General features: G+C 40.2%; 1 protein-coding gene and 2 long non-coding RNA genes across 10 annotated transcripts in view; 2 read left to right on the forward strand and 1 right to left on the reverse strand.

Moving 5' to 3' along the window:
- On the reverse strand, positions 1-11,637 carry LOC131512754 (uncharacterized). The gene is made up of 2 exons (XR_009262288.1): positions 11,522-11,637; positions 1-4,126 (listed from the first exon to the last, which is right to left on the reverse strand). It is a non-coding gene; the product is annotated as an uncharacterized LOC131512754 (long non-coding RNA).
- On the forward strand, positions 2,661-8,186 carry LOC131512755 (uncharacterized). Its single transcript, XR_009262289.1, has 2 exons — positions 2,661-2,773; positions 7,934-8,186. It is a non-coding gene; the product is annotated as an uncharacterized LOC131512755 (long non-coding RNA).
- Positions 11,521-21,474, forward strand: part of USP16 (ubiquitin specific peptidase 16) — a 27,681-nt gene continuing 17,727 nt past the window's right edge. For 3 of the 8 annotated variants that reach the window (XM_058731818.1, XM_058731825.1, XM_058731822.1), the window contains exons 1-4: positions 11,521-11,654; positions 14,872-14,973; positions 17,386-17,564; positions 20,540-20,643. In XM_058731818.1, the coding sequence (XP_058587801.1) occupies positions 14,913-14,973; positions 17,386-17,564; positions 20,540-20,643 (344 nt within the window). In that variant the 5' untranslated portion in view covers positions 11,521-11,654; positions 14,872-14,912. Of the gene's footprint in view, positions 11,655-11,927; positions 12,047-12,560; positions 12,626-14,871; positions 14,974-17,385; positions 17,565-20,539; positions 20,644-21,474 lie in introns of those variants that run through there. The other 5 variants (XM_058731819.1, XM_058731820.1, XM_058731821.1 and 2 more) reach the window with 5 other exon arrangements.

Consider the following 21,474-nt stretch of genomic DNA (forward strand, 5'->3'; position numbering starts at 1 on the left):
GAGAGAGAGAGAGAGAAAGTGCAAGTGGGGTAGGGGCAGAGAGAGGGAGAGAGAGAGAATCCCAAGCAGGCTCCACACTGTCAGCGCAGAGCCTAACCTGGGGCTCGAACCCACAAACCGTGAGATCATGACCTGAGCCAAAGTCGGACATTAAACTGACTGAGCCACCCAGGCACCCCCAAGTTGGATTTTTTAAAAGATAATTTTAATTGCATTTTCCCAAAAAAGTGTGGGGACTTCTGATAAAACACGGAGGATGAGCCTTGTATAAATATTTCCCTTTCTCTGTGACCCCATTAAAATGAGAGTAAAAGGATAAATTCTCAAAGACAAAGGGAAAGGGAATAACAAAAGCTATTAACAAAATTTTGAAAGGTGGAAAGTGGCAAGTGAGTTGTAACTTAGATTTCAGCTTTCTTTCCTCTATTAGCTGCTTGGTCAGGTGGGTAGGGAAGTTGCAGAACTTTAGGAAGGCTCAGGAACCAGCACTAGGTACCTTAGAAAGCAGCTAGAAAACATGAATTTGTTGAAAGTCTAGAGTCTAGACTTAACTAGATTCTAGTTTAGGATTTCTCAATCTTGGAACTATTGATATTTCAGACCAGATAATTCTTTGTAAGTATGGGTTTGTGTGGGGGTGAGGGGGGCAAATCTCTGCCTTTTAATTACTGTATTTAGACAATTTACATTTAATACAATTACTGATATGTTAAGGCTTAAGTCAACTATTTTATTTTCTGTTTGCTTTCTATATTTTTCATTTCTTTGTTTTCTTTTCCCTGCCTTTTGTAGCTTGAAGATATTTTGGAATTCCATTTTGGTTAATGTATAATGTTTTTGCATTTCTTTTTATAACTCTTTTAGTGGTTATTCTACACACACCTATATAAAACATCACACACACACACACACACACCCGTAAAACATCACCAGTGTCTTATTTTAACAGTTTGATGTGCAGACACTTTATGTTACTTTATGTTCCTTTACCTTCCCCCATTTGTAATATAACGACCTTAAAATTTTCTTCTGTATACATTTAGAACCACAAGAGTGTTATACTTTTTGCTCCAGCCACCAAGTATAATTTAGAAAACTCAACAGAAGGAAAACCCATTTTATTTGACCATACTGTTGCCTTTTTCATGACATTTCCTCCATAATAATTCTTTTTTTGTTTCTTTTCCATATAGAGAACTTACTTGAGCCATTTTTTTAGGGTAGGTCTGCTGGTGACAAATTCTCTTAGTTTTCCTTTATGTTAGAATTGTCTTGATTTACCCTTCATTCCTGAGGATATTTTCACTGGATGTGGTATTCTAGGTTGACAATTCTTTACTTTCAGCACTTGAAAAATATTATGCCTCTTTATTTTGGCCCCCAGTTTCTGGCAAGAAATATTCTCTTATTTGAACCTTATAGCTAAGGTTCATGTCTTGCTTGCTTTCAAGACCTTTTCTTTGTCTTTAGTTTTCAGAAGTTTGACTATGATGTCTTGATTTGAATTTCTTTGAGTTCTTTGTGCTTGACATTCATTCAATTTCTTGAATCTGTTTATGCTTTTTGACAAATTTTGGAAATTTTCAGCCATCATTTCTTCAAGTACTTTTTCAGCTCTGTCCTCTCCTTTTGGAATGACATGTTAGATCTTTTGTTATAGTCCCACATGTTCTTAAAATTGTTCATTTATTTTTGGCCTATTTCACTCCATTGTTTAGATTGTATAATTTCTATTATTGTGTTTTCCAGTTAAATGATCCTTTCCTCTGTCTCCTTCCTTCTGTTGTTGAGTCTATCTACTGTGTCTTTAATTTTGGTTATTGCATTTGTGAGCTCTAACATTTTCATTTGGTTCTTCTTTATAGCTTCTATTTCTTTACTGAGACTCTTGTTTATTTATTTTGAGAGACAGAAGGGGGGGAGGAGCAGAGAGAGAGGGAGGAAGAGAATCTTGAGCAGGCTCTGTGCACTGACAGTACAGAGCCTGATTCAGGGCTCGATCTCATTAACTGTGAGATCATGACCTGGGCTGAAATCAAGAGTCAGACGCTCAAATAACTGAGCCATCCAGCTGCACCACCCCCTGCTTTTTTTGCTTGAAGTGTGTAATTGTCACTGAAAAATTTTAATGATAGGTGTTTCGTTTATTTTTTAAGATTTATGTATGTAGGTATGTATGTATGTATGTATGTATGTAAGTAATCTCTATACCCACTATTGGGCTTGAACTCATGACCCCGAGATCAAGAGTCCCATGCTCCTCCAACTAAGCCAGCTAGGCAGACTTATGATGGGTGTTTTAAAATCTTTGTCAGGTAATTCTACCATCTCTGTTATCCTGGCATTGACATCTATTTTTTGTCTTTTTCACCTAGTTTGAGATTTTCCTTGTTTTTGGTATGTGAGTGATTTTTTTATTGAAATCTGGACATTTTTAGGTATTGTGAGACTGAACACTACTCAAATCTTCCATTTTAGCATACTTTTTCTGATACTGCTCCAGAAAGGAGGGTAAAAAAATGGGGGACTTATGGCTAGGAGGGGTGGGAGTGCCTCCTTATTGCTACCCATGTGGCCTCTGCTAACACCATGTTGAGGGGATCCTTTGTTACTGACAGGCGGTGGTGAAAGTCTGGACTACCCACTAGGCCTTTTGGACATCACTGCAGCTGGGTGAAGGAGAGATGCCTTGTTATCGCTGCATGAGAGTGGAAGTACAGGCTCCCCATGTGGTCTGACATGGATGTGACACAGGTCTAACAACAAAACTGTGGTAAGGTCCTTCTTATCACCAGGCAGGGAGGAAAGTCCTGGGTCCCTAATCAGATTGTTTTTGGTACCATCCTGACAAGGAGTGGGCACTGAGTGCTTATTATAGCTCAGTGACGATGGAATCAAGTCTCCTTTTGCTGGTGTGGGTCAGGTAGAGGCTACAGTATTTTCTGTGCTATTTGCTTGGTGTAGAGCATTTAACTATCTAAATGTTTTCCATCTTGCTTGGCTGCACCTTTCTTGGTACTTTAGAGAGAGCAGGCTTTTTGGGGGCTTTAAAATTCTTTTTTGGTCTGTACCCTTGGTATTTCTGGTTTGCTGCTTCTTTAATCAAGTCTGGGATATTTGAGGCAAAAAAGAATACCGAAGGAAGTTACCACTGTGTCTTTCCTTGGGTCCCAAGGTCCCTAGTTGATCTGCCTTCTTCTCCACTTCTTTTGTGTTTCCTTTAGAAATAATGTTCAAGATTCCTAGTTGTATTTAGCAGGACAACTTAGGAAAAGTATACCTATTATGTTGTACCAAAAGTGGAAGTCACCCCAACATGATAATTTTAACTTATCAAATTGGCATGTGTTCACACACACACACACACACACACACACAAAGGTGGTTAATGTGGGGTAAGTGTCACAGAAGAAAAAGTTGCTATAGGAAAAATTGGTCTAAATATTCCAATTCTGTGAAGCTGACCTATGGAAAAAAATCAGACATTATATAAAAAAAAGTTTTTTGTAAGGATGTTTACTGCTTATTATTTACAATAAATCAGAAATGACCTAAGTGTTCAACAATAGATCAGTTAAATAAATATGTATCTAAATAGTAGAAAATCATGAGATCATTAAAAAAATGTATATTAACACTGATGTTCATGATACAGGGTTACCTAAAAAAAGTAGATTGTAGAAGGATATAAACAATTATGGTCTTACTATTCTTGTTATATCATTACACATACATGAACAAAGTCAGAAAGAGAATTTACCAAACTATGAACAGTTGGATAAATGTGGGTGGAGGGAAGAAGGGAAGGACTGATTTGTATGTTTCTGTATTGTTTGAAGTTTTAGGATTACTATTTAGTGCTTCTGAATTCAGAAAAAAAGAAAGATTACATATCTGAAAAGAAAAACAGAGCTCAGTCCCACTGCTGCAAAGGAAACATGGCTTACCTTCTCCAAGAGAATTTACTCTGTGAAATCAAACACCATTATCTTGGTTAATCCTGTCTGTCTTCATGGAATTCTTCTCACCTCTGATAAACGTTTATTGAGTAACTACTATATGTAGAGCTTCATCCTTCATTCCTTCCTGGGGTTTTCTTTTTAGTTTGAGGATCAGGACGTATTATCTAAGAAGATATATAACAATGAAGATAAAAAGGCTAAGCGTTAAATGACCAGTATAGGCATTATCGTGGGGATTAAGAGGAGTGCACGATCAATGAAATGGGCTATCAGGAAAGATTTAAGGAAGGAGACAGGATCTGAGTCGAACCCTGAAGTGAGGCTGAGACCAGTGGAGAAGGAGACATAGTGGGGAGAGAAGAAAGGTCTGTGAGGCAGGAAAGCACAATTAAATTGGTATGGGCCTGAACCTGTCCCTTCCTCACAACCCTGACCACCAAGGCCTGGTTAGGGGCTCATCATTTGGACAATTTTCTCTTGTGCTAGTTACTTTTTGTTTGTCCCCTAAACACATGCTTGGTCCTTCTTTTCCCTGCTCTGGACTCTGAAAAACTGACTTCTGCAGCCTATACCATTCAACTTTTCTGCTTTTCTTATGGTTAGGTTCAGCTAATGCCCTGTTAGAAAGGAGGAGGATGGCAGGAGAAAGAGGCTAGGGCACTTCTTCACTACCCCTTTCCTGTTTGGGTGGGATTCTAACAATGGCTATGACCCCTTAAGACCATAGCTTTTGTGGGCAGTCCTTCTTCCTCAGTGCCAGCAGACCTTTCAGGCCTCGGGATAGTAAGCGTTTCTTTAAACCTGGCCACACCTCTGTAAACAGCCCCTTCATTAAGCGGTCTCTTCAAAATTTCAAAGTTGAGTGTATATCTATTTCCCTCTAGAACCTTGACTTCTCTTACCTGGACTCTGCCTCCATCAACTCATGCTCTGAACTGTCATTATACGTATTGTATGCAGTGTCTAACAGAGGTCTATGAAGACACTCAAGAGAGTACCGACTATCTAACAGAGAAATGTTCACATAATTTGTGATTGAGTGAGAGAGTTGCAGTCTGAGAGGAGGGGTCCGGGTGTGTTAGGTTTCCCTCGGTTGATGGCAAACTAGCCCAAGACCCTGACAGCTACTTAGTGGAGTGAATTCATCCCAGTTCGTGATCTGGCTGTTAGTTTCACAGACTGGTAGCACAAAACACCAGCACATGTAGAGGGGATCCAGGTCACGAAGGTGCCTTGGATGATCCATTATCAAGCCCTCTAGCAACATGTCTCTTCCGTTATTCAAATCTTCTTTATTCCATCCAATATAACTGATCATTTCTTTAATATTAGAAAATGGTATTTGGTTGACAATTGAGCTAGTTCACTGTATGGTGCTTTTAAAGAATAAAAAAGTTCTACTTAAAGAGAAATGTCAATTACTCACAGGTGGCAGATCAGTAACAGTAATGGGTTCTGTCACAAACACTTCAAGGATTATGAGAATGACTAAATGTGGTGGGGTGTTAAGTTCATTAGGATTAACTGGATAGGAATCAGGAAAATTTGAGGCACTCTTGCACACAATGGGCTGTCTCCACAGATCAGAGTATAAATCAGTGCCAACACATCATTCCTAATCCCAATGCTTTTTCAACTTAAAGTCATTAAAACATGGTTTATCAGGGTGTCACTGCCATGCTGGGGGAAAAAAAAAATTACACAAAGAATTTTGGGCTTAAATAAGTTCTGGAAATGCTGAATGACACAAAGTTTAACAAGCTTCTTTAGGGTGACCATGAGTCATGCCGTTGTACCAACTTAGTTTAGCATTTATCTTAGACAAAAATAACCCCGTTTGGAAAGTAAATTATATGGGCACACTTTTTGTGTGTGGCATCTCGGTCTTTATTGTTACATTCCAATATGCATTGTGAATTTCTAAGAAGTTTAGGATACTGAGTGTCCCAAACCTATTTGACCCCAGAACATTTTTTTTCCCTAGACCTTCTACACAGATCAGGAATCCCTGGTTTGTCCTCAAACCACCCCAATTTAAGTAGTTTAAATATTACCAGCCCTACTCACCATCTTTAGGCCTTTTCAAAACTGTTACAGCAGCAAACACTTCTCCCTCCCTTAAACACAATGTTTCCCTTACTAGTGACTTCGTATAATTTTATACCCTATTTCCATTTGACATGCTACCTTAAGGATTTGCTCTGTTATTAAAAAAAATATTCATGTAAGTATTTAAAATCCCTGACCTCACTGGAATTCAATGAATATCTTTTCTAGTCTGTTTTATTTTTTAAATGTTTATTTTTGAGAGAGACAGAGAGAGAGGAAAGAGAGTGCACGGAGGGGAGAGGCTGAGAGAGAGGGAGACAGATAATCCTAAGCAGGCTCTGTGCTGTCAGTGCAGAGCCCAACATGGGGCTCGAACTCAGGAACTCAACTGTGAGATCATGCCCTGTGCGTCAGAACCAGACGTTTAACTGACTGAGCCACCCAGGCACCCCAATCTATTGTTTTTTTATTTTTTAATTTTTTTCTACATTTATTTATTTTTGAGAAACAGAGAGAGACAGCATGAGCAGGAGAGGGGCAGAGAGAGATGGAGACACAGAATCAGAATCAGAAGCAGGCTCCAGGCTCTGAGCTGTCAGCACAGAACCCCATGCGTGGCTCGAACTCACAGACCGCGAGATCATGACCTGAGCCAAAGTCAGACACTTAACCGACTGAGCCACCCAGGCGCCCCCCGACTGAGCCACCCAGGCGCCCCCCGACCGAGCCACCCAGGCGCCCCACCCCTAATCTGTTTTAAAAGGAATCCAAGAAACAACTGGGTAGATGGCTATTAGAGGAAATGAATTTATTTTGGCTTTTTATCATAGTGGCTTAAGGATGTACTCTGTGACTTAGACTGCCAACGTGCCCGTACCAACTGTGTGACCTTAGGCAGGTGGCTTAATTTCTCTGTGCCTCAATCTCCCCATCTCCAAAATGGGAATGATAGGGTCACTTGAGGATTAAATGATGATGTGTGGAAAGTGCTGAAAACAATGCGTGGCAATACAGCAAGTACTAGAAAAGTGGTTTTGCTATGATTGTTATTTGTTCTTCATCCACAGATGTTTCTTGAGTCCCTATTGTGTGTCAAGCATTGTCCTTGGCATTAAGACTATAACAGTGAACAAGAATCACACAAAAATCTCTGCTATCATTGAGACTTAATTCGGTGGGAGAAGACCATGACAACAAAAACCAAATATGTATGTCTAGTGGATAAAGACTGAAGAAGATGAAGGGGATAAGGAACAAGTGGGTAGGAGGGAGGAGAGGGTTTTTCAACTGTACACAGGGTAGTCAGGGACCACTCCTCTGCTAAAGGTGACCACAAGGAAGAGACTGGGAGGGACTGAAGAATGAATCTAAAGCATTAAGAGATTGGAAGAATGGATTTGGCATTTATTTAGGTAGGGAAAATGGTGGAAACTTGAAGCCTGGTTTTAGAAATACTATGGAAAGGGGGTGCCTTGATGGCTCAGTCAGTTAAGCCTGTGATTTGTGATTTCTGCTCAGGTCATGATCTCACAGTCCTGAGTTTGATGGGTGGCTCAGTTGGTTAAGCAGCTGACTCTTGATTTCTGCTCATGATCTCATGGTCTGTGAGTTCCAGTCCCGTGTGGGGCTCTGTGTGGACCGCATGGAGTTTGGTTGGGATTGTCTTTCTCCCTCTGTCTGCCATTCCCCCCTCGCACACACACCCTCTCTCAAAAATAAATAAACATTAAAAAAATAAAAAATTCTCTAACAATACATTAAAAAAAGAAAATATGGAATGAAGTGCCTATTAAGACACCTATTCAGTAGAGATGTTCAGCAGACAGTTGGATGTAATTATGCACTTTATGAGGTATCCAGGTGGAGATGTAATTTTGGGAGTAACCAACATACAATAAAGGCATGTTTGTTTGGTCACTCAGGGAGTGAGTGAAGTTGGGAGAAAGTCCCACAGAGTCTGGAGGTCTGGAAGATGAAATGGAACCAGCAAAGAAGTTTGAGACTCATGTGCGGACAACTCTGGGAGTGATGTCACAAATATATAATTTACTTGTCAAACTTATTTCCGTAGATGAGATTTCAATGCAAACAAACAAAAAAATCTTGAAGAGAATTTTCTGACTCAAGATTTCAATGAATGCTGTACAAACGTAGAATGCAACTTGAGTTTCCTAAGTGGAGTCATTCTTTTTTCCTCGCAGATTTTTATTTTACAGAGGGGATGGGGGCCAGGCTGCACAGGACCGGACACTGGGCAAGCGGCGGGAGCCCGTAACCGAAGCCCTGTGCGCAGGCGCCGTCGCCCCTAACACCTGACCGGCACGGGGGGGCGTGGCAAGGATGGAAAGGGGGGGGGGATATGGTCCCGGCTGTGGGCGGCGTCAGGAATTGCTTTAACCAATGAGCAGCGTGTAGCCCGCTGGAAGGCGGTGCCACTACGTTGCCATGTTGCCTTAGGGTAAGACAGGCCCGCAACATGGGAAACCCCCGGTGCGGCTGGGTGGCAGTAGACGGAAACCTCACCTGGAGCGCTGGATCCCCTCCGTGCTGGAACCCCGGATTTTCTGGCTGCACGAACAGCTCAGGTCTCATCCAGAAGGAGCCTCAGAACTCCAGAGCTAGGCAATCCGAAGCCCGCAAACTCCAGCGGGGCGGCCTACGGGAAGTGAGAAGACGCCCGCCCGGCTTGGCGCATGCGCGCGCTCGGGGCCGCGCGCCCCGGAAGCCCAGTGATGCTGGCCGGTTTGTCCTGGCACCTGCTGGGTGGCTGGGATTCTTGGCTCCGCTCTGTTCTCAGTCACAGAGTTCTTCTTATTCTACCCTATGGGGATTTGCCAGCTGCTGCCACTGTCACGGAGAAGTATTAACACTGTTTCCTGGGTCAAGGAATGGTCTATTAAAGTAACTAACGCTCCTCAAATTCAAGCCTGTGTAGGAATCATTCGGTTTAATGTAGCTTGGGTTTCGGTACGTAGATATAGGGTCCCCTGTTCTGCGTTCCTAACATCTTCCCACACAATAGGGATGCTGTTGGCCCCTGAATGGCAAGGCATTAGGGAGAGGTGAGCCTGGATGGTGGTTGTGGCTGACGACCTTAGGAAATGCCATGTGCATGCATAGAACTTTATCTCGGCTAATAAAAGGGTAGTTTGAAGGCGACTCCACCCTGAGAGTAATTTTTAGATTTTTCTTCACAGTCTAAATATCGGTAATGCACTTTTTTCTTTGTTAGGTTATTTATTTTTAGAAATCTCAAGATTTTTTGGTAAACGCTGATATTCACTGGTAATAATAACTCGCACTCTTCCCCCCCCCCCCCCCAAAAAAATAAGATTAGTACATGTGTTTTCATGGCGTCATCTTTTACTTGGTGGTTTGTGGGCATTTTCCAATGTCATTAAATGTATTTTTTTTCCAACTTTTATGAAAAATTTCAAGCATAAAGTTGAGAGAATTTTACAGTGAAACAGAAGCAATTTTTAAGGGTGTGGAAAAAAAGGGTGGGCGATTTTGCTCCCGGGGGGGCAAAAATGTCTCAGAAGACATTTGGTAATGTCTGAATATATTTTGAGTTGTTACAACTGGAGGAGTGCTTCTGGCATCTAATGGGTAGGGCCTAGCCATGCTGCTCAACTTCCGCAGTGCACAAGACATCTCTCTACAACAAAGAATTTGGTGGTTTAAACTGTCTATAGTGCTAAGGTTAAGACACTGACACTATCATGAATCTAGACACACTATCATAACATTTTATTCTACCAGCTTTGTTATGTATCTAATCCATTCATCCAATCCATCTGTTTTGATCCATTTCAAAGCAATTTGCAGACATTAGCACACTTCTCCCTAAATACTTCAGCATGTATAACAGACTTAAATATTTGATTTTTTTATTTTGGGGTAAAAGTGAAATGCACATCTTAAATGTATATTGGTTGAGTTTTGACAAACGCATACGACTTTGTAGTTCAAACCCTATTAAGATATAGACCATTATTAGCACCCTAGAAATGCTCCTTCCTAGTCAGTCCCCCTCCAAACCCCCAACAGGGAATCACTGTTCTGAGTTTTTCCTGCCATAATTAGTTTTGCCTGTTCGCATGCATGGAATTAGTAGGTATTTTTGTATAAGGCTTCTTTCAGTATATTTTGAAGATTCGTCCATATTCTTGTGTCTATCAATTTTATTGCTTAGAATTCCATTATAAGACTATACCACAGTTTTCCTATTCTTTTGTTCAAAACACGAGCTGTTTCTAGTTTTCTGGCTATTATGAGTAAGGCTACTATGAACACTCTTGTAAAATTTTTCATTTCTAATGACCTTCAATAAGCATTAAGCATTTACTATGTTGCTAACACTTCTGGTACAAGGGAGAGCCGTGAACAAGACAAAGATGTTTCATCTCTCAAAGCTTACATCTGCACATTTCTGTGTATGTATGGGAATTGGGGCGGGGGGGGGGAGGAGAAATATATAAGTAAACATGAGAAAAAAATACTAGATAGTGACAACTGCTGGGTAGTGGCATAAAATAAAGTGATGTGAGTGATCAGGTGGCTATATAACCTAGATTGCCCAGCCAATTTCTCTGTGAGAAAGTGACTTTTAAGGTGTGAACAGAATTACAATTACCAACCACAGAATATCATGGGGAGCAGCATTCCTAGGCAGAGAGAGCAGGTGGTACTATGTCCCCAAGGCTGTGTTTTAGAATGGAAAAAATAAAAATGCTTGTGTGCTAAGATACCTTAATGAAGAAAGCTTAAAAAATTATATCAGCAGTAAAGAGCAGGAAAGCCAGATCCCCCCCCACCCCGCCAAGAGCCAAATGTAACCATTGTTACTCTGGACAATTCGACAGATTAGGACGCCACTATCTTAACCTACTTTTATCTGCTCACTAATATGGATGAACATTTCTTCATATCTTTTAAGATCAAGTGTCCTTTTATCGTGAATTACCTGTTTATATCCCTTGCCTATTTTTCTACTGGCGCTTGCATCTTTTTTTTTTTTTTTTCCAGGCGATTACTGTGTCTTCTATAGAAGACTAAATAAACCCCAGGGCAGCGAGCCTGTTTGTTTAATTCACTTCACCAGGGGCTCGGCACGTACATATCTTGAAAACGAACACAGTAAATGTTTGAAAAATTTACCCTCCCTTGGCAAGATTAGTTCAAGACACTATACGTACTTAACTTTAGAAGTCGATCGGACAGAATTAGGGGAACTGCGTGAAATGTAAATGTCACCCTCTTGGCCAGACTTCAGATGTAATATGAATAAGGTAACCCATCAAGGAGATTCCAATACTCTGACCACCATCAGGTACTTATGCTTCCGAAGCATTTAAACAACCCCATAGTTAACCAGAGTGGGTAAAACTGCTAGACTCCTCCGAGCAGCTGAATCTGAACTTCCGGAGGGAGCCGCGCGCAGGCGCCAATAAAATAGCGTGGGCTCCGCCGGCCCCTGGGGATAAATTACTTCCCATAATGCCGCGTACCGGAAGTTGTTGCTTTCTAGCGGTCACTCTGGCTTCGGCTCTGTCGCTGTCTCTGTCACCAGGAGGAAGACGGAGCTGGCTGTCCAGCCCAAAGGCCCATTAGGGGATGCAGCTATGGGCGCTGTCGCCGTGGGTGAGTTCTGTTCCCACTGACTCTCAGTCACCGCTCGCAGGACGTCCTGCGTTCCGAGAGCCCGAATTTCCTGCCTTGACCTCGTTCTCCTCTCGAAGGCTCCTCTTCCTTAAGCACGTTACCTGGCCTCGGCCCGGTACCGCGTTCTCATTGGTTTCATGTCCTGTCAGTTCCAGGAGCTGGCCAATGAGTTGTCGGTGCTGGCGCCCTGTTCGACCCCGGACCCCAAGGTTTCTCCGTGGGTGCGGAGCAGTTGGAAGGGAAGGGGAGGTGTGATGGGCGCCGCGCGGCCGGGAGCACCCTACTGGTTGGGGTTGGGTTTGCTGCCGTGTCCATATGGTGGTTAGTAGGAAAAGCAGGATCTGTCATCTCTCTGAGTCAGTGAACCTAGGGTAGGTCAGACCTGTGCCAAACTTGAAAGCCATATTTAAGACTTGCTGACAAAGTTTTCCAAATACTTCCATTTTTTTTTTTTTTAATGGAATCGAGCAGGCATGGGAAGACTGGGAAGGGAAGGGAACTGGATTAATATGCGAGCTGGCAAGACCAGCTTTGATTTACATTTTGTGTGGAGTCCTGCAAAGAGTAATTTGGCTAAGAGGCTGACTCTCCTCTGAAGACTCGCCCAAAAAACTTAATAGGTTTATTGATGTTTTATAGCTGATGGTACTCACCACTCTCTTCTCTCGACTCATTTGATGCCCTTTAATAGCTGCTAAAGATTTACTGCAGCGTTTTCCACAGCTTTGCAGTGACCCCCTACTGTCCTCTCCCTGTACTAGTTACAATTAGTCTTTGAAGTTTTTCTTTGGAATCTAGGCTGCTGCACTCCTCAAACCAGATTTGCTAGTTCTGTTGTCTTCACTACTGGAGACTTCTTCATTCTTTACCTTTTTGATTTCCCAGGAACCTGTTTGCTTCATTCTAATGTGTGCCTACCTTTGCGCCTTGTAATCACCTTTATGTCTCAGGTACTATGCTCTTTTCTATTTCGATGCAAGAAGTATTTCTGACGACCTACTATGTACTAACAATCATTAGATGCTTTAGGCAATTCGGAAGTAATGCCTAAAACCTTTCTTTTTCTCCTAGAACTTTAGATTACAGACAGAAATAACACATGTCCAGAACAAAGATTTAAGAAGCCGCCCATTATTGTATCAGGTTAGGGGACAAAATGAGTAGTGCACATTATAAAGATTGGGGAAATTCAGTTGAGAGATTTATTTAGAGTAGAATGGTTGTCTACAGTTTCATTGAGAGGGACAGCTTGGAGGATTGATGAGATTTGGATGGATGGAGAGAACTCCCAGCTAGAGATCAAAGGCCTTGAGGTGGGGCCATAGTGTTTTGGAGGGGACACTAGGGGAGACAGTGGCTTGACTGGAATGTAAATAGTGGTGGTCTTGGAATCGAAAGATCTGTGTTTTCAATCCGTCTCTGCCACCCTGTGATCTTTCATCATTTTCTTTCCGAGTTCCTTCTTATAACAAAATACCCCACTTAAAGGGTTGTTGTGAAAATCAAATAAGATAACGTTTATGAAATGGCTTGGAAGATGGAAAGCACCATGTAATTACACTTCAGTGGTTTTTTGGGGGAAGTAATGAGAGTCAGGATTACTAGACCATTGGGACAGTTTATAAAGGACTGTGAATGTACAGCTCAGGAGCATGGATGTGATTAAAATGGTATTATTAGATCTATCTGGTACTGGGATGCAGCACAGATTAGAGCAGTTGGATTGGAGGCAAGAACTTGAGTACTATTTTTTCTCCCCTAAAATCTACAATTCTGAATAAGATAAATTATGTAACATGTTATTTTAGGATGACAAAATGTACACAAAGTATACCCTAGTTTTATATATATCCATATACTTTGTGTTCTTTTGTTAGTTGTTAGTTAATTCACGTGTATTGTGGACATGGAGACTTGTTACATTTTAGACGATCCTTGGAAAGTTTAATAATTACTTGATGTGGCACTCATTTTCCACTAACTATTTTGAATTAACTATATTTACACTAACCAATTAAGAGCTAGAAGAGGAATATTTCTAAGATGCTAAGCCAGGACAGGATGACAGCTAAGTATCAGAATTAATTGGGAAGTGTTTTCAAAATATATCTTCCAGGTCCTACTTTTCACTTACGTAATCAGAATTTTAATAAGCACTCCAGGTAAAATAACAATAATAGTCATTTAATTGACTTTGGCACTAAGTTATCCTATGTGAAGAACAAGTTTTTAAAATCATTATTATTTAGTTAGGTAGACCTGGATGTACTTTCAGCGCTTTCGATGTTTTCTAATTTTGAATTGTTGACTAAGGAGGTGAAGATTTGATGTGCAGCTAGATTTGTCATAGTCGTCCAAACTGATTTTGGCAACAACATAATAATGTAAACAGTTGAGAATGTGGTTTTAATAAATTCTCAGCTATTATCCATAGGAAGTCCTGGTGTGGGAAATGTGGAACAGTGGATCACTTTTTAATTTTTTTTTAACATTCATTTATTTTTGAGAGAGAGAGACAGAACATGAGTGGGAGAGAGGCAGAGAAGAGAAGGAGTCACAGAATCTGAGGCAGGCTCCAGGCTCCAGGCTCCGAGCTGTCAGCACAAAGCCAGATGCGGGGCTCAAACTCACGAAACATGAGATCGTGACCTGAGCCTAAGTTGGACACTTAACCAACTGAGCCACCCAGGTGTCCTGGCTTCGGCTTTTTATATTTGGCTTTGAAATTTGTAAATTTTCTGACTCCCTTTAGAAGATTATCTTCAGACTTGTTTTAAACTTTTCTTGGAGAAATGATCAGTTTAGACTGCAGACCTAAGAAGCATAGTTTAGAAGGAAGGGGCATTATCCTGTTTCAAAGTGCCTACCACCATTACACATTTATGTAGTGAGAAATTGAATTCCCAGTAGTGTGAACGTGCTGAGATTTCTCAAGAAAGACAGGTTCTTTCCTGACCTTTACATTCATTGCCAAACTCTAAACCTTATTAAGAATCAGTTTTCTAAGCTATGAAAAACAGGGGTAATACTATCCTGTCTCCTTCAGAGTTCTTACTGATAATATGTGAATGGTCTTTGTATGTTACAAAGTGTGATGGACATGCAAAGTATGTGGCTTAGTTATATTACTGTCTCCTAGAGAAATATAAAACCTACTTTTTTTTTTTTGTCAAGCTAACTTTATCTTGTTTTCTAGATTGTTATTTTGTGTCAGTAAGTAATCCATAAGGTGCCAACATGGGAAAGAAACGGACAAAGGGAAAAACTGTTCCAATTGATGATTCTTCTGAATCTTTAGGTATATTTCACCAATTGAATCTTTAAAGTTATGTTTATATCCCTAAATGGACATATATTTTAATATGTACAAATGGGATCAAAGTGTACATTATCATTCTGTAATTGCATTTTAACTTAATGTTTATATCTATATGTTATTTAATAGTTTTGACAGCATTAACATTTTTTTTTAATGGTTATTATTTATTTTTGAGAGAGAGAGAGACAGAACATGAGTGGGGGAGGAATAGAGAGAGAGGGAGACACAGAATCTGAAGCAGGCTTCAGGCTCCGAGCTGTCAGCACAGAGTCCAATGCAGAGCTTGAACTCACGAACCATGAGATCATGACCTGAGCTGAAGTTGGACACTTAATTGACTGAGCCACCCGGACACCCCTTGACAACATTTTTATTTAAAAAAATTTTTTTTTCAACATTTTTTATTTATTTTTGGGACAGAGAGAGACAGAGCATGAACGGGGGAGGGGCAGAGAGAGAGGGAGACACAGAATCAGAAACAGGCTCCAGGCTCCGAGCCATCAGCCCAGAGCCTGACGCGGGGCTCGAACTCACAGACCGCGAGATCGTGACCTGGCTGAAGTCGGACGCTTAACCGACTGCGCCACCCAGGCGCCCCAAACATTTTTAATGGCATGATATTCCATTGATGTAAGGACCATGGGTGCTTATTTCATAATTTAGGTAATTCCCCACTGTTATACATTTAGGTAATCTTTACCTTTTCAGTGATACGAATGGGTTGATCTTAAACATTTTTGTAGCTAAATCTCTGTGCACATCCAGTTCTCTTTTTAGTACATATTCTGGAAGTAGAATTGCTGAAATAAATGGCATACGTATTTTCAAGGCTCTTTTGGTTCTGTTGCCAAAATGCCCTCCAAAAATATTGTAGTAATTTACAGGCCCGCTAGTAGTGAAATAAAGTGCCAGTTTCCCCAACCTTTATCAATACTGGCTGGTATCATTTGTAAAAACCTGCTGATTTGCTAGTTGAAAAAGAGTATTTTCTTTTTTTAGTTTGTGTTCCTTTGGCCACTTGCTGGGATTTAGTAGTTTTTTAATATGATCTCATTTATATTTATTTTCTTTTGGTGCAAGTTCATTGTGCGTAAGCTAAATGTGCCACTTGACTGGTTTCTGAACCTCTGGGGTCCTTGAAACAACTGAAGCGCTTTAGAGTGGCTTGCAGAGCTCTTTATTGATCTGGTCCCAACAGGGTTTTTGGTCTCAGGTCCAGCTGCTCATTTTTATACACATGTGACTGCCAGTCTGAGGAGACAGTATGACATTTTATACCTCCATACTCTGTTCATGGGATGTGGCCTTTTCAGTTGTTTTTCACTCCCCGAGTTCATAGCTTCAAGTGTGAGCTTTGAGGTCAGAAAGATGTGAGCTCAAATTCTGTCATAGCCACTTAGTAGTTATGTGATCTTGGGCACTAAATCTTAGTTTTCTCATCTGTCTTTGGGGATAGTAGTGTCTTTCTTTTTTTTTTTTTTAAATTTTTTTTTTTTCAAAGTTTTTTTTTTTTAATTTATTTTTGGGACAGAGAGAGACAGAGCATGAACGGGGGAGGGGCAGAGAGAGAGGGAGACATAGAATCGGAAACAGGCTCCAGGCTCCGAGCCATCAGCCCAGAGCCTGACGCGGGGCTCGAACTCACGGACCGCGAGATCGTGACCTGGCTGAAGTCGGACGCTTAACCGACTGCGCCACCCAGGCGCCCAGTAGTGTCTTTCTTTTAGGGGGGGGAATCTGATAATTAAATGAGATAGTGTATGCAAAACATTTAGTACAGTATTAGGCTCATAGTAAGTACTTAATATCAGAACATTTTATTACTGTTATTAAGGCTGTACAGATGTTACCTCCTGTATGTAAACTTTATTAATTTTTAGCCCTTCTTGTACTGCGCTAGCACATTTTGGAGATCCTTATGTGTTTATTTATTTATCTGCTTCTGCCAGAATATAAGCTGTTCAAAGAGAAGGGCTGCGACTTGGTCTTTTTTAGGTTCCCTGGCCTTTACCACAGTGCTGGCCCTGTGATAGTTTTATTGTTGACTGAATGAAGGACCTTCTCCGTGAACCTTTTAAGATAAAGGGGATAATTAATATGATAAAAGCCTTAATTTTAAAGGAAATAGTTAAATAAATTGAAGTGATTGGAATTGGAATGGTGATGATTGTACCTAGGAGTTCAAAAAACAAAATTTCAGATTTGTGTAAACTCTCTTTCTCACATAATCATAATATTCAAACATCAAACAGGAATTTAAGTTTTTAGATTATCTAACAGTCTGTTAATGGAGTAGATTCATTTTTAATGTTCACATGAATGGTAAGTTTTGAGATTAACCGCAGAAAGCCATATTTTACCTCACCTACTCCTTTTTATTTGTCTTAATAGAACCTACGTGCAGACACATTAGAAAAGGATTGGAACAAGGTAATTTGAAAAGGGCCTTGTTGAACGTGGAATGGAATATTTGTCAAGATTGTAAGACGGACAATAAAATAAAAGATAAATCTGAAGAAGAAACGGAAGAAAACCCTTCAGTTTGGCTGTGTCTTAAATGTGGCCATCAGGTATGCTTAGGTTTTGATCAACATGGGTTTTGTAAAACTCTTTGAATTTATTTTAGAAGGTATTACCTAAAATCGCAGTTTGGGTGAGTAGGCTGCCAGCTGGCATAGGCCCTGTTCCCTGGAGAACAAATCTGGGGACTGAGGTTTGTGTATAGGTGGTTTACTGCAGAGTGTTTCCTGGTACCACAACCTGGAGGAGAGTTAGGGAAGCAGGATTAAGCACAGGGAGAAGTTGAACTAAAGTGGAAGTGCGATGGGGCCTCACCTGATCCCATGATGAACTCTGGCCTTCAGAGAGGTTCTGAATTGAGGCAAGGGGCCAGGCGTTTGTACTTGTGCGTAGGCTAAGCATTGGATGCGGGATGCCCCTGAGAAGGGGGACTAACTTTAGGCAAGGCAACTCCATTCCACTGAGGATAATTCCTGGGGATGGACAGACTGAGCTGTGAGCTGTGAGCAGGCCACATTTATGGCAGCTGGGGGATGGGTAACTTCATCGTGGGGGATGGAGGGTATCTAGGTAACAGAACAATTGACAGATATTGCCAGGGTGCTGAAGGTCAGGGACTCTTAGTTTCTGTTAGTGGTGGCAAGTCAGGTTCATATTTTGGGCAACTGGGCTGCTAGGCATTCCTGTCATGAAGCTTTAAGATGAGGCAGAGAACTTTTGTTTTCCCTCTTCAATTGAAATTTCTATTGAGATAATTACAGATTCACATGCAGTATAAGAAATAATAGAGATATTTCTATGTGGTTTGCCCCATTTCTCCAAGTGGCAACATTTTACAAACGTCATAGATGTCTGTAGAGTTTTGTCACCTAAGTAGATTCATGGATCCACCACCACAGTCGAGATACCAAGTAGTTTGAAATCACACGGATCTCTTTGTTGCCCTTTTTAAATCATACCCACTTCTCCACTGCCATCTCTCGCCCAGGCCCATGACAGCCACTAATGTGTTCCCTATTTCTAAAATATTGTCATTTCAAAAATTTTACGTGAATGGAATCACACAGTATACAGCAATTTTGGATTGGCTTTTTTCACTCAGCCTAATCACCTGAAGAGTCGTCTAAATTGTGTGCATCAGTAGTTCTTTTTTTTATTGCTGAGTAGTGTTTCCTGGTATGGATATACCTGGTATATCACAGTTTGTTTAACTGCTCTGTTGAAGGACATTTGGGCTGATCCCATTCCAGATTTGGTGATTACAAATAAAGCTGCTGTGAACATTTGTGTACAAGTTTTTGTGTAAACTTAAGATTTCCTTTTTCTGGAAAAATGTCCTCAGAGTGCAATTACTAGGTCATGTATTAATTGAATTTTTAGTTTTTAAGAAACTGCCAAATTTTCCAGAGTATTGTTTTTTTATTCCTACCAGCAGTGTATGAGTGATCAACTTTCTCTTCATTCATGCTAGCATTTAGTATTGTCATGACTTTATTTTAACCATTCCAATAGGGGAATAGTGATAGCTCATGGGTCAGACAATTTGACGATATCTGAATGTTAGCAAAGAACATATTTGTTGTATTTGAAAGGTTTTCACTGAAGGTCTTAAGAATATAGGTGAGTATATAGGTGAGAATTGTTACTTCAAATTTTCCAGAATACATTTCTTATTATATATTTTATTTTGCTATCTTTTTAATTCCTAAGGGTAAGACAGTATCACTATCAAGTGTTAACTTTTGTCCTACTCTAGTTACCTTTTGCCCTGTTAGCAGGTGATTCTCTCAAGACAGGGCATCTCATTCTTAGGTTTCAGGTGATCTCAAATGGTGTTATATTTTTCAAAATTAATGTCAAATTTCAACTCATTTATTTTAGAATCGAATGTTGAGTGGGATAAATTAAATCATTAGTGTTGATATCATAGTTAAAAGATTAGAAACCATTGACGAACATTTCCCCTTCAAAGTATATTTTTCGTTATTATAGAAACAGGACCACTTCTGTAGTGCAATCCAGTGGAGTTAGTTGGTGGCCTGGTTCAGATAGATACCCAGGGAAGATATATCTTAGCAGTGATTTGACCAGCAAAAAGCAGAAAATCCAGTCAAGTTCTTTTATGAATAGGCCTCTACATCTTGTAGGTGGAAATCTCCCATTTACTTGTTCAGTTAATGCTTATTAACCTCCTTCCATTTGCTACATTTTTTGGGTAACAGAAAGATTGATTCTGTTTTCTGGACTTTCAATATTTATGGTCCAGGGGAGGAAAGGATACAAACATTGGTAACTTTATTTTTTTATTTATTTATTTTTTTTCAATATATGAAATTTATTGTCAAATTGGTTTCCATACAACACCCAGTGCTCACTTTAATGTAAAGTGGAAGATAAAGAATGCCACAAGGAATTTACACCATGTTTTGTAGGAGTTTGTTTACAGTAAGACTACAGTGTTTTCTCATCCGGGAGAATAAGCATAGGCTTCTGAGAGGAGGTGGCCTTTGAGCTAGATCCTGAAGACTGGGTGGGATTTGATACAGGAGAATATGGGAGTTAACCCTGGAAACATAGGTTGAGGTCAGATGGTATCAGGTTTGTTAATTAGGGGTTTCAAAGCAATTTGTAATTTTTGAATGGAGTGTATGAACAGAACTTTGTTTTAGATACCAATAAACTGAAAAATATGATTGTGAGGAAAATGCTTAGGAAGCCGTTAAGTTGCTCACACCATACCTAGTGAAAGACTTGATTAGCATGGTGTAGTTGGGACTAGAAAGGACAAGTTGGAGACGAAGAGTGCTTTGAGTGGACAGTTCCTAAATACCTTCTTCCTGAGTTGTCCTCAGTTGCCTGTTCCTATTTAAGTTTTCACAAAATTTGGACTCTGTCTACAATCTAACACCTTATTTCCAAAATTGTAAGAATGACAGTTTCTCAGGCCACTTCCTTGTGCATTAGAGATTATGAATTCTCTTGGTGAACGACTGTGGCTTTGAGGTTTATGATTATGATTCTCTAGGGCTGTGGCAGAGATTCTCAGGAGCAGCATGCATTGAAGCACTATATGACACCAAGGTCCGAACCTCATTGTCTGGTTCTCAGTTTGGACAACTGGAGTGTATGGTAAGTTTCAACTCTTGTGCCTGTCGGTTGACTGGAAACTGTTTGAAGTATGGGAGAATGGGAAACTGTTTGAAGAATGGGAGTGTTTGAAATGTATCGGGAGGAAGAAGGTTTAAATTTTTGTAGAATTTGTTTAAATACCATCACTTTTGGAAGGCTAGAGAATGTCATATTTGCGTGCCTTTTGGTTAGTATTGTACACACATAGAAATGGTTGCGTGTGGAAGACATAAATCTTTCATCCTTTTGTTTTTCTTGCTTGTGATACTATAAATGGCATGTGGTCGGTTATTATTTAAAAATTGGGACACTGAAAACAAATTTCAGATGAAGTGAGAATATAGTAAAATTTTGACAGTTAATTTGCGTGAAAATCAATGTGGGGCTGGTGTGTGTATTTCCTGTATTGTAACATCATCAAAACAAATTTTCAGATCTTTAAAAACCATTTACACAGTGGTGTACATTGAACATCATCTGTCAGTTGTAAGATTTGTTAATTTTGATGATGTAGATCTATATTTTGAAATCTGTGTAGAAAAAAACTTTTGACTTTAATATTGTAAATAGCCATTTCAGTAAAATATTTGGAGTTTTTTTCACCCTGTCTGTCTGTAGCCATGGTTCTGGCTAACCTTACTAATGGTCTCCTATTAGTAAATCTTGGACACTATGGATAGTCTTCTTCAAGAAAACACAGAATTTTTATTTTCACTTTCTTTAATAGGATAAATTGGTTGTTACACACCTTGGGTTCCAGGAATTATAATTTGTCCCCTTTTTTGGTTGACACTTTGTCACTTTTCTTCTCTGTGATCTTTTGGGACACAG

This window comes from Neofelis nebulosa, chromosome 5, assembly GCF_028018385.1.
Source record: "Neofelis nebulosa isolate mNeoNeb1 chromosome 5, mNeoNeb1.pri, whole genome shotgun sequence".
NCBI classification, from domain to species: domain Eukaryota; kingdom Metazoa; phylum Chordata; class Mammalia; order Carnivora; family Felidae; genus Neofelis; species Neofelis nebulosa.